Source organism: Triturus cristatus, chromosome 11 (genome assembly GCF_964204655.1).
Source record: "Triturus cristatus chromosome 11, aTriCri1.1, whole genome shotgun sequence".
Classification (NCBI taxonomy): domain Eukaryota; kingdom Metazoa; phylum Chordata; class Amphibia; order Caudata; family Salamandridae; genus Triturus; species Triturus cristatus.
The window spans coordinates 564,787,087-564,805,537 of record NC_140594.1 but is presented as its reverse complement, the minus strand read 5'-3'; the positions used below and the strand labels follow the sequence as shown (position 1 = coordinate 564,805,537).

At 41.3% G+C, this 18,451-nt stretch overlaps 1 protein-coding gene across 3 annotated transcripts in view; it reads right to left on the bottom strand.

The window, feature by feature from the left end:
• Positions 1-18,451, bottom strand: part of ATR (ATR checkpoint kinase) — a 434,398-nt gene that overhangs the window by 34,403 nt on the left and 381,544 nt on the right. For all 3 annotated transcript variants that reach the window (XM_085633621.1, XM_085633618.1, XM_085633619.1), the window contains exons 44-46: positions 17,338-17,491; positions 13,001-13,152; positions 12,710-12,815 (exon numbers count right to left, since the gene is read on the bottom strand). In XM_085633621.1, coding sequence (XP_085489747.1) covers positions 12,710-12,815; positions 13,001-13,152; positions 17,338-17,491 — 412 coding nt within the window. The remainder of the gene's footprint in view (positions 1-12,709; positions 12,816-13,000; positions 13,153-17,337; positions 17,492-18,451) is intronic.

The window sequence follows — 18,451 nt, the reverse complement described above, 5'->3', positions numbered from 1 at the left end:
GCACCTGTTATATAAGGATACCAAAGATATCAGATATCAGTGCGATAAATAGCTCCTTGTACGAGTTTCTGGGGAATAACAGGGGTTTTGGTGTTTAAGGCACAAAAATCAGCATGATACTGTCAATATCGTATACTTTCCCCTGTTATTCGGCGGGCTGGACCTGACGAAATTTTAAATAAAGGTTGAGTTATTATTCAACGCATCCGATAATTTTCGAAAACATTAGATACCTTCACACTCGCATACATGCCAACATTTTAGAAGAGGAAAGTGGGAGATTTTAAGATAATAATCGTGTGAATGTTTTCCTGCCATTGACTTCTATTGAAGGGGAGGCTGTGTCAGGCGTAACCAAAATAAAGCCATTTTATGCGCTTCCGAGGGCAGAGGGAGAGCTTAACTTGCCGATGAGTGTGCAAATTTGAGGACGCTAGGGATTGTGGAAGTGAAAGCAGAGCTAATAAAACAAGTTGACAAGGGAGAGCAAGGGCGAGACGGGCAGTGGAGAAGCAAGCTGAATGAACAACAGTAGCCAAAGGCTGGTAGGAGCTTTCAAAAAGCCCCTGTTGTATCTCTAAGTGTATGTTGTGTGAGGACAGCTGTTGCTCGACCGAAGCGGTCTGTAGGCGAGACCTGAAAACCGCTCCCAATGAATGCTCATGCAAACACAGCAAGACAGAAGCCAAACCTGGCAGGCGACAGGGAAAGCTGGGAAAGAGGCACATACATTTTTCAAAGAACTCAATATGGACTAGTACAATGATACATATTGCGTTTGAGGTCAGGAAACAAAACAGAACATGTGGACTCCCTCTGTACAGGAAGTTTTTATTTTTTACGTTTTCGCTCTATTAAATCATGCCATTCAGACGTGAGGAGGGCGGTGTGCGGAAACAAATAGTTGCCAGTTCCATACTGCTCACCTATAATCCCTGGCCGGCATTAATGGGGACAAACATGGCGACGTTACATTACAGCTCACACCGTAACCAGGACTGCGCAAGCGGCTCGGAGGCACCAACAGAACTCGAGAGTTCCTCTCTGCGGAGGCTGTGTAATGGAGGTCGCAGGTCCGGACCATGAACAGAGGGGGGACGATCGGTCCTTGGAGTACAAAAACTTGGAGTGGAGTAAGGGGACAACGAGACACTTCTAAGCCAAGGCGCATTTATTCTTTCAAGAGGGTGTTGCTCCCTAGGTACCCTGGGGCAAGGAGGATATTACAGAAGGAGTCTTTCGGCAGAAGGAGGCGCGCGAGACTCGGGAGTAACAGAGAGTTCCACTGCAACCTTGAGTGGTGGGGAAAAAATGCTACCGCCGGCCACAGCTTGCAGTGCATGTGCGCGAGTGGTGCGCGCGCAGCAGTAATCACGCCATATGGCGCCTCTGCTCAAGCGTGCGCTCGCCCTCATGCACTGCAAGCTGTGGCCGGCGGTAGCATTGTTTGAAGCCCTTACTTTAAGTCTCGCCAGACCAGCGCAAGCGCTGGGTCAGGCGAGACCTAAAAAGGGGCCTAAACAGGCCCGTAGCAAGGACCGGATCCGCGTTGCACGCAGAAAAGGAAAAAACTGACGTAGGCGTGCCGGGGCGGGTCTTATGTGACCTTGCTGACGTCACGTACGCGGATGACGTCTGGGCGGAGTCGCGTGATGTTGCCCCGCACCCGGCGCACAGGGATGCTGTGGCAAAAAAGTTTCCGGATCCAGTCTCGCGTCTGGGGATAATTCTACGTGAAGGAATCTGCGGCTAGTAGTATCTATCAGATTAATGCTGTAACTCCTCATAACAGGTCTCGAGGATAGCCACATCTGCATCTCATAGGGCAATTTCCTCTTAATATCTAGGTAAGCTCAAAACGATAAATAAAACGCTAATTGAAACACTTGCCCAATGATGAAGCATGACATCCTTTGGGGTGTGTGAGGGCACCAAGATCAGGACACACTATCCCCCAGTATCACAGTTGTAGGACGACTCTAGTCTTTCTCTCTACTTTGGAACACTGACTCTCGTGGGATTAAGCAAAAACCAAATTATCCAGGTATAAAACTGTAAAAAGGTGGCTGACCGGATAGAGAGTGAAGTTCTCCAACCTAATACACTTAAGTCATTGCCACCAACAAAACTGCCTCCAGGTTAAAAAGTCCAACTGTGCATCGCCTCAAACGGAGATGTCATCAAGAATTAAAAACAAGATTCAAATTCCACTGAGGAGCAATAAACGGAGCGGGAGGAAACAAGTAAAGCAAACCTTAAAGAAAACATGCTGCTAGCGGTGATATAGAAAAAAATTAAGGTTCTTCTGGAAAATACATCAAGGCAGACAAGACAAACAGATCAACTTTAACAATAGCCGCCACCTGAACCAGCTGTGTAATGTGTACTGCAAACTGAGAGATGTCTGTCAGAGGATAATTCTCTAACACTACCTAAAAACTTAACCCAGTGACTTGCGCAGATCGATGCAGTAGTAGGCTTCTTGGCTGTCAAGATGATCCCTGTGTCTTCATCAGAAATGCATACTGACTTTTGCTGTCCCGTGTACCTCCACATTTGCAGCCACAATGTTAGGGGTGGAGGTCTCGATTACCTTCCTGCAACAGGACGTCTGCTCTGATAACTGAGTACCAAGAGATCAGATCAGTACAAGATACTCCAAGCCCGGTCTGGGGCGATGGCAATCAGCTGTGCTCAGCCCTCCTGCACCTTCGCAGTAGTTTTGACAGAAGCTAAATTGTGATACAATGGTGAAATTGTCCAACAAAATCTGGATGGTGCTCACTGATGAGTGAGGGAGAATCACCTTTATTGCAAGACAGACCATCCACAGCTCGAGCACATTTGTGCAGGTGCTGCTCCAAAACTGACCTAAGATCCATATCTTCCTGTCACCCAAATAGTTTCGCCAGCACACTCCAGCACTGTGATTACGTGTCCTTGATAAGTGTAGCCTAGGCATGTGGAGGGTTGAAGGGACGACTAACCAAAAGGTTGAGGAAGCCAGCATAGCTCTTGATAATCAGAGGGGGAAATCTGCCCCATAGCCACTAGACTCCCCTGATACTAGACCCACAGTGATCTCAGATACTACAGAAGGGCCCACATTAGCCATTTGCCAGCAACAGGATGCACAAGGCCTGGAGGCCAGGTAGATGCAAAACCTACAAAGCCAAATTCTGAGTCAGAAACCTTGGAATCATCTCTCAAATATCAAAAGCCATTTGAGGAGGAGAAACAACCTTTATGTGGGTTGTCTCTCGTACCAACCACTATGAAGGTCAGCGTCTACATTAGGAGAGACATTGGAATTCTGGGCACTGATGTAAAAGTGCATGTCGTGGTGCAAAGTGATTGTCTGCTGGAGGTGTTTCCTGACCAGCACCTGGGACTCCGCTTACACCTGCCAGTCAACCAAGTACATGCACACATGGACTCTGATCGTTGAGGTGAAGCTGCTGCAACCACCAGCACTTTCATAAAGATGTGTGGATCAGTTGTCTGCCTGAATAGTAGAAATAAGAACAGCTATTGCTAGGATTCCACCGGAAACCTCAGATAAAGTCTATGGATGAAAATGGAAATAAGCGGTCTAAAGATCCAGAGATGCCAACTAGTATCCTGCATTCAGAGCTAGTAGTATTTGGATAATTTAAAGCACCTTGAACAAGACCCGTCAAATGAACAAGTTCAGAAAGTGAAGACACAGAATGGGTTACAGACCTCGCCCATCATGGGGACCAAGAGGGAATAGAATCTTGTAACACCTGCCTCTTAAGGAGAGTTACTAGGTGTGTGGATGTATGAACAGGCTGAGAAGTTTCTCTTTGCTGATTTTGCACCACCCTGAAACAGTCATGGAACTTTCTATACGGTTAGTGAAACGGACTCAAACTGATGTTCTACTAGATTTGAAGCACTCCATGGAGGAGTTGAATTTCTCCCCAAACAGTTACTCACCTTCAAAGGGCATGTACATGAGTCAGACTAGGAAATCACCAGAGAATCCAGTAAAAGGCATTCAAGCATGTCTAGCACTGTAAAAGCTAGTGCCTAAGACTGAGCAACAATATCAACAAAGGCCAGGCCATATTTCAAGATGTTTGGATACATTTAAGACGTCATTGACTAATTCCGTTAATGACTTCGTCATGTGGTCTAGCAAGTTGATCAATGTATTTTCACCAGGGCATGAATATATTGACCTAGAAAGCTAGAAGGCAATAGCAGTGCAAACAGTCCGGCTTCCAGAAGGAAAGGCTTTTCAGCCAATCAGGAGTTGCTGTAGGCAAGGCATACGAGTTCTGCTTCGAGGAGGACATTTAGACAACCACACTGTCACAGTGACCGATGAGAGAACAAAAATTGAGGATCACCAGGAGCATGCCCGTGACACCTGGCAATCTCTCTGTGTAGGGCTCAAAAAAGCTTTTTCACATGCAGCCATGACAGCACAGAAGAGGGCATTGTTAAACATAAATAACATTTCAGAGAAAGAGGACTGCAAAATCAATGAAATGATCAAGAATAGACTTCTTGTAAAGTTCAGGAGTTTATTTTCAATGTTCTTCCACCCGACACACGGAGCGTCCTGTCAGCCAGCCGTTCGGAGAGCAACTGACAGATGCTACCCGAACCCTACACCGACAGACGCTCCATGCTAGAGCTCGGAACCACAATTAAAAGAACACATCAATGTAAAACAAGTATCACGCGCTGATCGCGCGGAAGACGCCACTAGCGCGCGATGTACATAAGCATCGCAAATTGCAGTAACATAACCATTACATCACCTTCCCCCTTAAAAGAAAACAAAATAAACAATTTAAGTAACACAAGTTATTATGCACAGAATCAATATCTAATAAAATCCTCAAACCTTTATGGAACATTTATAGTGCGACCCCTGGAAGAACTAATGTTTCCCTTACTATTGACAGGCTGAGTGGAAATGTTAACACCTACCTGACTAGTACCTGCGGCCTGAGGTGAAGAAATCTGATCGCAAGAACTAGTCGATCCCTCCGAGGCTAACCAGTGTCCCCAATCAAGCTCATCCTCAAAATTTCTTTGTCTCCCTTGTAATATTCTAGCTTGTTCGGGAGAAACTTTAACAAGTTGTCTCTTGTTCCACCACCCTTTATTTGCGACAAAAGCAGCTCCCTTACTGACCTTGAAAACTTGTTCAGGAGTCAAAAACTTCGACTCCCCCTTTCTAACTTTGGCAGGTTTCTTAATTAGAACCCAGTCGCCGAAATGGACATCTTCACTATTCAAGCGACATTTCTTGTCCAAATTCTCTTTCATAACAGCTTTGTGTGAACTCAATGGCATATATCCTCAAAATCAACCATTGAACCAGTAGACATGTCCCTTAACCAAGATGGAAACAAAATGGTATGAGCCTCTCTACCCCTCAACAATGTAAAGGGGGTATTCCAGTTGTACAGTGAAGGGATGTGTTATAACTCCAAATCTTTTGAACAATAAATTCGCCCACATCCAACCCGGAAGCTATCGTGGTCTGAATCACTTCTTTCACTACTTTGTTACTCTGCTCAACTAATGCGTTAGATGTTGGAGAATATAAAGCTACTTTAAGGTGTTTTATGTCTAATTTGTTCAAAAATGTGCACATCCAATCAGAAACTAAATGTGTGCCATTATCTGTCACGATGGTTTTAGGAGTACCCTCTAGCGAAAATATTTTGTTTAAAAATGAAATTGTAGATTCAGTATCAGGGGACTCAACAAAACTGTAGTACATCCATTTTGAAAAAGAATCGACTACCAGTATGACATATTTCTTATCGTGGCTTAGTGTTGAATAAGGGCCTGAAAAATCTAGACCAATCTTTTCCCATGGGGCTTTAGGAAAGTCAGTAGGGTGCAAAGGCGTCTTTAAAGTCCGCCAATGTTTATCAGACAGGAGACATTCAGGACAACTATTGATAATACTCTTAACTTATGAGTCCAAAGAAGGCCAACAATAATGAAGTTTAATTTTCATTATGGTCTTAGTGGATCCTAGGTGTCCCATGTGTGCTTTATTAATGATCGAAGGCCGAACCCCCGCAGGAGGAACAAACTTATCACGGATAGTTCGTCCGACAACTGAGTGAAAACACGCAAATCGCCATTCAGACATCTAGATTCAGGCCAAACATGAGTTGAATAATCAACCACTTTTTTTTTAAATTTCATCATTCTCACATGCTTTTTTCCAATCACCATCAGATAACACAGAATCATATTCTTGAACTGCGTCCACTACTGCTACACACTCCATATCCTCCAAGAGAAAACCCCTCCTCATCATCTTTGTCCATAAGTAACCTGGACAAACAGTCCGCTCGGAAATTTCTCCCACCTTGTATGTGTTTAACCACAAAGTTATATTCCTGCAGCTTTGATACAAGTCTCATTAGTCTGGCAGACATACTGGAAGTGTTGACTTTGTTAAAAATGTACAATCAAAGGCTTATGGTCTGTTATTAACTCAAATTTGCGCCCCCAGATGTACATCTTAAACTTATAAACAGCCCACGCTAAAGCTTCAGGCTCAATCGTGCTGTATTGCTGCTCAAAATGTTTAAGGGCTCTGGATGCGAATGCCACAGTGTGCTCACGTCCCTTCACTTTTTAGCTAAGCACTGCACCGAGACCAAAAACACTTGCATCTACAGTTATCATGGACATACAGTCGTCTCTAAAAGCATGAAGAGCTTGAGCAGAAACAATTAACTTTTTAACATTCTTAAATGCTGTTTCTAAATCGTCAGACCATTTAAAACTTTGACCTTTCCTAAGTAATACTCGTAAAGGTTCGACAGCTTGTGCGTAACATGGTACAAACCTTGCATAATATTCTGCTAGGCAGAGGAACGAGCGTAAAGCGTCTTTATCCTTAGGTGCTTTTGCGTCCTCGATAGCTCTAATCACTGAAAATTTAGGTTTAATCCCTTGACATGACACAGTATGGCCTAGGTATTCTAATTCCTGTACTGCAAATTTGCATTTATCAGATCTCACTCTCATTTCTTTAGATTTTAAAATCGTTAGAACACGTTTAAGGATGTAATTGTGTTCCTTAAATGACCTAGCATAAATTAGGATATCATCCAAATATGCCTGAACACCCTTGATGTCATGAAATAGTGTGTCCATCAACTTCTGAAACACACTACCGGCTGATGCCAATCCGAAGGGAAGGAGAAGAAATTTGTACGCTACGAAAAGAGTAACAAATGTAGTTAAATCTTGGGACTCTTTAGACAGTGACACTTGGTGATAGGCTGATCTCAGATCGGTCAAAGAGAACCACTTAGCACCACCTAAGTTTGCTAATAGCTCATGGATCCTTGGCAGTGGGTGGCAATCCACCAAAATATTGTTATGTAGTGAGCGCAAGTCCGCACAAAGCCTGACCTCACCTAATTTTTTCATGCGACTACGATGGGTGCCACCCACTGGGAAGAATCCGTGGCTTCGATGATGCCTTGATTGCTTACATTTTTTAAAGTGAGCTTGAGTTCCTCTCGGACGCTCATAGGAACCGAACGTACTTTATGTGAAACAGGTTGTGCACCAGGGACCAATCTGATGCGGTGTTCCACACCTTTGACTCTACCTACCTGATCGCTAAATACAGGTTTAAATTCTGAAATTATTTTGTTTACTATCTCTACATACATGTCAGTATCAGAACAATTAACATTACATACAGGTAACTCTCCCACTTTGATCGGGTTTTCATCACCAGGGACTAAGTATAGGCCCATGCGAGCTAAGTCTTTCCACCCAATAATATTTTTCCCTTTTTTAGCTACATAAACTTTTGTTGTAGTTTCTCTCCCAAGGCACTGTACTACACCTAGAAAATACCCAATCATGTTAATATCCTTCTCCCCAAAGGCTTTGGGGTATACATCCGAATGAAGTAGTTGTTTATTCTTCCAAAGTTCGTAGAATGTAGTATCTTGCAGGATAGTAATTGGTGAACCAGAGTCTGCCATGACCTGTAGGCTGATGTTATCTATAGATGCTTGGCACAACGGACCTTTTATCGCAATAACATCTCCTTCACAGTCCAAAGTCACAATGATATTATTAAGAGAATCAGTACATGACTCTACCTCAGTATCAATATAGCGAAGATTGACTGGTTTCCTAGCATTCCTGCACACCCCTTGAAAATGGCCTATCTTTTTACATATAACACAATGCTTGTTGATTGCGGGGCAACCAGGATAATTACCAATATGGTTCTTCGAACCACACCTGTAGCAGAAAAGGGGTTGCTTCCTTTGAGGAAATTTATGAGGTTTACTCTTAACATTTACAGCTGCTAGTGAGTTCTCATGCTCACAGTCAGTTGAAACAACAGAATTAACTCCAGGTTTACTGTCCTCCTGCATAGTTTTACTTGAAATTGTGGAGCGTTCAATACTCCAGGCTAAATCAATCACCTCGGATAAAGGTGGACTTTTGCAGCTCAAAATTCTCTCTTTGATCTTTCTAGATGCACAGTTAAATACGAACTAGTCTCTAATATAATTATCTGTTAGTGGCCCAAATCCGCATGTAGTCGCCAACACTCTGAGAGCTGAAATATATTCTTCCACTTTTTCATCTTCTTTTTGTTTCCTTTTGTAGAAGTTGTGGCGTTCCAACATGATATTTGGTTCGTCAGAAAACTGTTTCTTAAGGCATGCTACAGCTTCGAGGTACACATTCCATTGACTATCGCCTGAATGAGAAGCTAGAGGCAGAATTGGAACCACACTGTCGAAAATTCTTTGAGCAGCTTGACCCAAACAACCAAATTATAAAGCAAACTTGCGAGCAGCTGAATAGTCTACTGCATCTATAGCGACTAAATGATTTTCAAAAAGTCTGAACCACTCAGTCCAGAAAATAGGTGGACTGCCTGGTTTGCTTAAGAAAGGAGGTGGTTGAGTAATTTGATTAATATTTGTAGCCATAGTAAATTGTATGATTAAAATTAATTGTTGACTGTAGACACTGTAGCTGTATTGCAAATGATCTCAAGCGTGCGCGTCGTTGAAATATTGTTTTAACGCGCTGATGTATGGAGAGATTCACTGTTGCTTCAGCACCAAAGATTAAAACAACAACTGCTAAAAAAACCAATTTGATTGCAACACACTTGTAGTCAGGTAGCAATCTAAAATGAAGTTATTTATAATTATTCATCTATCATTTGGATGAAATTGTAATGACATGCGTGTTGTCGCAAAATGAAATTGGCAACACGCATATGAAATCGTATTTGATGTGCGTGTAGTTGTAAAATGAAACTGGCAACACGCGTATGAAATTGTAATTGACGTGCGTGTCGACGTAAAATGAAACTGACAACACGCGTATGAAATACCAGGGATGCACAGTTAAATATGCGTTATCATTGAGGTTGCATGTAGAAGGCCCAATCCAAGATGGCGCCGCGTATTGCAACGTGATGACGTCAGCAGTGGGTGCATGAATTATCCGGCGGCTCGAGCGAAAGTCCTAGTCACAGCGCAGCGCGAGCATGGAACTGCCGATCAAGGGCTTCGATCCGGCGATCCGTTGAAATATATTGAAATCACGTACCTCTTTCCTTCTTGAAGAAAGGCATGAACCTACGTGCTGAATTTGAAGAAACAGTCTTACGATTATGAAGAAAAATTGTTGGAGGTGGGCATAAGGTACAGCTGTCCAAAGGCGTGGGCGTGGAAGGTTTCCCTACTCTTCGCCAGATGAAATGATCAAGAATAGACGTCTTATAAAGTTCAGGAGTATATTTTCAATGTTCTTCCACCCGACACACGGAGCGTCCTGTCAGCCAGCCGTCTGGATAGCAACTGAGAGATGCTACCCGAACGCTACACCGACAGACGCTCCATGCTAGAGCTCGGAACCACAATTAAAAGAACACATCAATGTAAAACAAGTATCGCACGCTGATCGCGCGGAAGACGCCACCAGCGTGCGATGTGCATAAGCATCGCAAATTGCAGTAACATAACCATTACAAAAATCTCATTCAGAATGTTAGATTTTGTCAATGTAATCGGCAAAGTCAATTCCAAGACATTAGTTGCTTTATGCACTATCGTTGTAAATGACAAGACATCCTCTGAAGGAAGGTCAAAGGGTTAAGAGAGGTCTCCCTTCATTGAAGTGTCTTGGTCAATTGCAATCTGTAAATCCAGATATAAGCCAGTATCTGTATTAAAACTGGGGAGGAGGTTATCAGCCTCTAAATTATCATTTTCTTTAGTGGCTTAATCCTTAGCAGGTATTTCAAGGGCATTAGGGTCTGGGTATCAAAGTCTGAATCGAAATTGTACCATAGGGAATATCATTAGAGTTTGCCTTAACTTTTTCCCTCGCAACATTAATGTCTGCTTTTCGGCAACAGCTATGAGAGCATCATCGTCTGCAGCTCTGTGGGTAGCGCCTGCATTGAGGGAGGCTCTGACTGACAGGGGGGAGGCAGGGGGTGGTGCGGGATAGTGCTTTGGCAGGTCTTAACATCTTTTTAAGCACTGGAGCCTGCAAAGGCGCCAAGTCTGAAGGTACATGTTCCCAACCTGGGGGTGGGCGTCGGCCTAGAGGGTGCAGGAAGCAGGAAGGTCTTGGCCTAAATGGCTGATGGATCCAGAAGCACCAGACATATCTTTTTCAATGTTGTGATGTTCCCCAACGATGAGGAACAGTTTGGCTTTGGGGAACAACGTTGAGAATATTAGATTAGTCCAGGGAACGGAATCTTTTTCTCGAGGAAGAAGAGGACTTTTTCAAATGTAGCTTGTTTTGGGAAGATCTTTTGGGAGATGGTTCCCTCCCAAGACCCCAGACCACAAAATAGATGGTTCTGGTGAAGTTAACTTGAGTTGGGTATGTAAAAGTAAGAGTTTCTTGAATTAGGCCTAAGGGCACTTGGAGGTCTTTGGCTTAACTCCAGAAAGTTTAGCATCTTTGATGCACTGACAAAAAATATAAAAGAGCATAGTCCTCCACCACCTGTCAAATACATTACTTAGAAACGATTAAGTGCCTGTGCCCAAAGTTTTGCTCAGAAACTCTTGTGCCAAATACCAAGGCTGCATACCCTTGAGTCCACCTCGTGCCTCTTTAATCCACCAACAGACAATCCCTACCATTATATTTCACTCTTGCTGGTGGTTTTCATCCCTGCTTCCTGCCTTTGACAGTTTTGCCAGAATTCTCTTCCTCCTCCTTTACTCAGTTTGCATTTTCTCTCTTTTACTCTGGAGCCAAGACAGTTGAGGAAAAATAAGTGCCAGTCCACAAAATGGGAGGTGATGGGCCCACATGTCCCAAAGGCAACATGTAGGGATTAAACAAAGATGCCTGGAATAACACTACAATACTGGTGAAAGAACGAAGTTTGGCATGTTTGTTTGATATATGCATGTTCCTTCTGATTATGTCCTCTAACACAGGATCTAAGCTACTGAAGTGGGCCTACAGGACCGCTTGCATTGGGAAATTTCAGGAAGATCTAAAATATACCTCTGTGTAGAGCCCAATACAATTAGGTTTCCTAGACATGTTCGAGCAGTCTCTGATATGGCAAGTTGCCTCTAGCAAAAGAAGCTGGACTAACCAACATAGGGCCTATTTTCACATGCTAAATATTGTCTGCGAAAAACAGATACGTTTATTTCCATTTGTAATGCACACATAGCTGTCAGGAATTAGCCAAGCTTTAAGAAGTAAACAAAAACAAGCAATACAATTAACAACAATATTAACACTAACATATATTATCACCATTATAACTTCAATTACATATACATTGATAAAAATACTCCAGGAAATATATGTTCAGGGTTCTCTGGTGGAACTGTCTATAGAGTGAATGGAGGTAGGGGAGCTGATTCACTAATGTTGTTCCTGCCACCTTGGGGTGCTGTCCACCCAGTTACTTCTGGCGTCAACTAGGGCTGCAACAGTTTCAGAAGGTGCAGTTCAGTCAGTCGTGGAGCCCCCCCAACAATATGCTGGTTACCTTCAGAGAACTGGGACTGGCACAAAAAGCTTTTCTTGAGGTACATGTTGAAGGTGTAGGTAGATATGCAGTAGTTCAGACAAAGCCTGAATAACACGTGTGCTGTGGTAAAAAAATCTGTCCAGCTGGAACTAAGGAAGACTACTGAAAAATGAAGGGTGGGGTGGTGGCAGAAACTTAAAGGTCAGCAACAAATGAACCATAATTCCCACTAAAAGTCAACTGCTCGTAACCACTAGCTGGAATGGTACTTTGGTCAGCAGCCAGAAACTCTCATTAACTTGGAGGAAGGGTGTGCCAATAAAATCGTTCTAAGAGAAATAACGGTAATCCGGAGAAGGCGTGATTAGTAAGACATGAAAATAAACGGCAGTGAGACCCAGTGGTAAACTTTGAGCCAAGGATTTGGAAGTTGGGGAGGTCTCATATGATGCTAGGATTAAGAATACTAAATTTAGAAATTTTAAAACTATTAGTAAAGCTATTAAGAAAAAAACCTTTTATCATCCAAGCGATGTACTATGTTTTCTTTAACAATGCTGCTTTGTTTGAATGTTTTAGGTTTACTACGTTTGGACAGCAACGATTGCAATGAAAATGCCACTAAATTGTGCACACAAAAATGACTTGGTACTGGAGAAAAAATGTTAGCTATACACAACCTACCTTCTCGTTTACCACTTCACCAGTTTCATTCACTTGTACTTTGGAGCTTCCCCGAGCTGGCTTACTCCATTCCACCAGGGGGTCATGAAGGAAAGGCTTCAAGACGCTAGGTAAGATTAAATGGGAAAGATTGACTAGTAACAATTTTAAAACCTGCGCAGTGATGAAAGACTGTTGTTTACATAAAGTAACTTAGAGACTCAAATTGAAAGCATATAAGTCAATGCAGGAAATCAGGAATTTTCACTTAGTAATTAAAAATAAGATATTTGTAAATCTTTCATTCCTTACCTCATGAGGGGTTCTCTTTGGTCACGCATTAACCTCATTGTCACTTCACATGCTCTTCGAAAGAGACCCTCTGTTCCCATGGGACCCATTCCATTCACCATGTTATGAGTAAGACGGAATGGTACTATCTCAGGAACTTCAAAAGTTTCTCCCTAACAAAGCAATAAATACAGACAGTAAGGATTCAATATCGCTGTCCTTTATTTATCTTACTATTTAGGTTCATGTAGTAGAACTAAACCCCTGGGTTACTGTTGTAAACTCACAAGTTTATAGGATTAGGTTAGTACAGACATGCATCTGAACGTTTTTCAACAGCTTGGGCAGAAGGTGGGCCTTAGATACCTAGGGCCTCTAGCCTCATCAACTGTGATCACACTGGGTCACAACTACACGGGTAGCAAGAAACATTCCAAGGTTATCCTTAGTTATTGTTTTCAACGTTGTTTTGAAATTGGGCAAAATGTAGTTACATTTTGTCAGCTATTTCTAGAAACTTTCTAGACCACTCACTCTAGATGCAGGTGAGCATTCAGGTATATGCCTTGGTTTAAGGCTTTTTGTGCAGGTGTTTCTACCAACCCCTATTTTTACTTCTGCCATTTGTACGTAGCAGTTTGAGGGTTGTGCTGGCTGATTGTTTGATACCTCAATTCTTCCAGTCATATTATTGTACTGCCAGTTTGAACTTGGACACGAAAATATGTTCTACAACATACTTGTGAACAATTTGTGTTGGGTACGTTAACGAGATGGGCAAAATAAATAGTTTACAGAAGAGTCGGCATAAAATAAACAAAACAATGTTGTGGCACCTTGCTGTGTGTGGCCCCTCATCTTAGTTTACGTTTCCATGTTTGTGTCGTATAAGCGTATGATGTAGAGTGTTCTACATAAATGAGTTCTATGATTGGCACCTAGAACATCAGTCTAAACTAGTGCCTGAGCTGAATATTATCACAGCTCCTAGTGGGATTATACAAGTGTACATGTCTTCATATGAGCTTTAGAATAAATAGAATCACACGTGTTTGCAAGTGTTCAGTCATTTTCCCAGAGTGCAGCCTCTAGACTCAATTTTCCCCCCCTCTTTTTCTTCAGTATCAATTCTACAACACTACTATTGAATCTTGCTATTGCGTTGTCCATAGATTTCAATTACCAATTACTGTGATCTTTAAAGTAAGAACTTACATAAAGCTATCAACATAATATTGCATAATTCAACAATAAAACCTTAAAGGATGTTCCGAAATGGTGTATCAACATGTATTTGAGTTGCACTCGTGTATGTGACAGGGACACTGATATTTTGAATGACTGAAATCAACTCATATCCTGGTGTGCCCCTCCGATTCATATTAAAATGTTTCATGACAAAACAATCCTGGATGATAAACGTATTACTTTAGTTTGAATACATTACAGTGAGTTTAAAAGGCTGCAGCATGCGTGGATGCTCAATAAATTACAACAATTTTAAAATAGTCAGTGTGGTAAATTATAAGTCTCGCTACAAAATGCTCAAAGGATGACATTGGTGATATAGGGGTAGCAAATCTGAAAAACATGTTTCCTAAATTGCTAATATTTAATTTTTATTAGCTGACCTAGTAAGAAGTAGGCGCAATTCCGCTGTGGCCAGACTTTGCTTGTTACAATCTGTGTTCTCCAAAGCTGCTTGATGTGAACCATGATCTGTATGGCTTTGGGTTACATGTTAGGTGGACCTGAAGAAAATGTGTTCAGATTATTTGCGGCTTTGAAGTGCTGTACTCCTCAGCTCTACGGTGAAGAATGGGCACTGATAAACTTAATGCCTAAAGGTGCTGGTTTGTGCTTCCTCATAGCCCACTGCTGAATCCTAAGAGCAGAGCTGGGTACTTCCCATGTTGACATAATGGATATCTATAATAGTCTTGTTTGAAGCTCTAAAAGTTCTGTTGCTTGAGTAGGAAGAAGCTACTATTTCTGTAAGAAAACTAGATATTTTTTCAGGGTATCAGTATTCTTACATACAAATCCTCTAAAGATACCTCACCCAGAGAGACATATGCCTCCCTGCGGTACCCCCTCCTTTGAGGTACTGACCTCGCTTGCATTTTTAAAGTTCTTTTTTTTTTTTTTTTTTTTATTGGTATTTCAATAAAAAAAGTTGATCATCAAAACATCTCAAAGTCACGAGGATGAAGCAAATCCTTTGGCTTCTCATCTTTTTCAAAATTAGATCAATAATTCATGTCCAAGAAATAATCCCCTGTGCTCTCCATGGGACTGCGCTGATGCAGACAACTGATGAAAACCAGTTGTCTTCAATCATAGCTTTGTTGCTTATTAAGTAAAGGAATGCAGAATCGCAGAATCATAGGAATCCCACTACAAACGTGGGAAACAACATCCAAATCAAAATAAATAGTTGATACAGGAGTACATACCACAAATGCAGCAACAAATGGTTATATTAGAAATATCCCCTCAGCATAGGATATGCCAAGCAAAACAGACACAACGTAACCTCCAGTATTGCAATTAAATATCCACAAAACAGGAACACATGCCATAGCTTTGTAGAGAGACAAACTCCTCAGCGTGGCTAGGTCTATACCTGAACATAGCTTTAAGCTCTGTTCAGCAGATATAAATAGAACCATTGATCAACACATTACTTTAGAAGGATGAGGGATAACACAGGGAAGGAAGTTAGCACCACCATTTGCTCGCCTAACCACACTCGCAGTACAGTCCATTGCAAACCATCTGCTCATATCTAAATCAATGTATCTTCCTTCTAATGTCAAGCTCCCAAATAAAGATACACACAAATGAGAGAGCATACTCGCCACCACCTGGACAAAAAGGTAGAACATTATAAATAAGCACCCAACTACAGAATAAATATGAGGGCAGATGGTAACCCTCATCTTAACTCTGATGAATGAAGTAGACCTAAAGCAGCAGTGAAGTAACATGTTGCATACCAAAAAGTGGATTGCCCCAACATCCTTCAAAAGACTACAGCACAGCCAAAAAGCACCTCTTAACCAAAACAAAAACATGCTACACCCAATACCAAACAGCAAGGTAATGTGCATCAAAATCCAATAAGAAACACTGCATATCAGCAACAAATAGAAGTGGCTATTCTCTAAAGAACTATGTGACAAAATCCTGCACCAAGAAGCCACCCACCAATCACACAATCCTACTCCAAGACTCAACCAGGAGTATACAAAACAATCCTAAATCTTTATCCATATTATAAATGGACTACCTCAGGTCCATCCCCAAACACAAACTATAAATTCATTCAGCAGGCACTAAGAATACATTACAAATTCTGGATCTCATGGAAACTTCCATGTTGCCAAACATCCATTTTGTAGTCCCTAACCTCTATTTAACATTTCAGTGCACATTGGGAGCGGTTTGCATCATTTGAGCGCCTAGCACTGGCAAATGGTGCAGTAACAGAACAGATTTATCTAGTGTTTGTCAAAAACAAACTGCTTTCAGAATATAAAATTGTCTTTCTGGAAAGGAATAACAGAAGACGATGTAGTGTGGTGTTAACTTATTTGAGAACATTGCATGCTTCAAGATATCTGCTACATCAAACACATTCCAATGAGTTTCTTGAAAACTCATTGTGCATCATAACAATAGTGTGAAAAATCGACTGGAAATCTTCAACAAGAAAATGAAGAAAAAAGCAAAAGAATGCAAAATAAACCAACAAATGGAACCTGCTACCTATTGCCATGTTAACACTTTCCTTCACTATAAGGTACCTTCTGCTAATGGACATGACTTCCCCAACATCTTATATTTTTCCCTCTCTAGTTTCTCTTCATTGGTCCCCTTTCCATCTGATTATCCTTTCTCTTTGGATCCCCTTTAATACATAAGTGCACCCCCAACAATCGCTCATTGCTAGCCTGTTGGTAAGATGTGCTACTTATAATCTAGATTCTACCTCCAAATTGTTATGCATTTCCTGTTGCCCTCGACCTGTCCAATCACCTCTGCTTCTTCTCAATAGAGGCCGCCAGACAAACTCTTTGCCACTTTCCTTGTGATCTGCCAACAACTAATTCTCTTTGCACAATTGGAAGTTAAAATACGGTGTTTGCCAGTGAAAATTTGGCTCAAAATATTCACTATTGTTTGCTCGGCTCTCAAGCAGTTAAACTATATTGCTAATGGTGGTGGAATGAAAAGGAGCGATTGAGTGAGCATGTTCATTGAAAAAAGGTGCATTTCTAAAGTACAATTTACAATACGAGTAAATGAAGAGAGCTTTAATAAAGTCAACTAAACATACACTTCCACAAACATACCTTATTGAAGAGACAGTTGAAATCCACATGAACACACTCCCCAGATAAAGAGTCAAAAAGGATATTTTCTCCATGCCGGTCTCCGAGTCCTAGAATATATCCAACCATTGACATAACTGCTGTGGATCGACAGTACGCAGATCGGCTACTGTACCTGGAGAGAATGAAGATCAGATACAGAAAAATCAGTACAAGATAACAAGCACCACTTTGATGTGTAAACTCTACTATGGTCATGGACATATAAGGCTTACAAAAAGTTAGTTATTACAAAGGTATGTATAGTCAAATAAACTTTATAAATGCATAACAGGAACATTGTGATACCACAAGAACCTGAGTGTAACCCAGTGAGAGTTAAAAAATATGTAACGCTGACATTGATGTTCTTGGTTTTCCTAATCACTTTGATAGTTTGTGATTCTCACAGATTCTCTAAGGACTCAAAAGTGGTCCAATGTCCATGTTATCCAAATGTTGCTTGTTCGTTTTCCATTTTATAAGGACGTCTGTACTTCAATTGTTATAGTAACATATCAAAAGCTGTTGTAGCATAGCATCAATAAAACTACTCATTTATTTCAAGAGTAAAGAAATTATTTATAACTGCATTTACATTTCAGGATTCATAGTGTTTGCTACTGAGCTAGCATAGGAATTGTGGATATTTAAAATTGTGGTTTAACCATTGTATTTTCATAATGTTTTCTTATACATTTAAAAATGCTTATGTCATGCTTAATACAAGCTTACTGTAAGCAGTTTAGCCATTGCTAAATGATATGAATTAGACATTTTGATCTGCATTCATTTCTGCAGACCAAGGCTTTGGTGATTCACTTCACTGGGTTGCAGCACCTTCAATTTAGCCTAAGCTTTATAGACCCGACAAGTATGTTTCAGAGATCAAACGCAAGATTGCTCAAATTGACTTATGCTTGCATTGTTCGCCCTAGCACAATAGTTACAGACCCAATGTCAGAGTGATAAATACAGATATGCTACAAGGAACCAATGGAGACTTACAGATAAAGGTACTTCAATGACCTGATTTAGTTTTTTTTCTTTAGAATTCTTTTTATTGAAACAAACATCGGTTCATATAAACATTAAA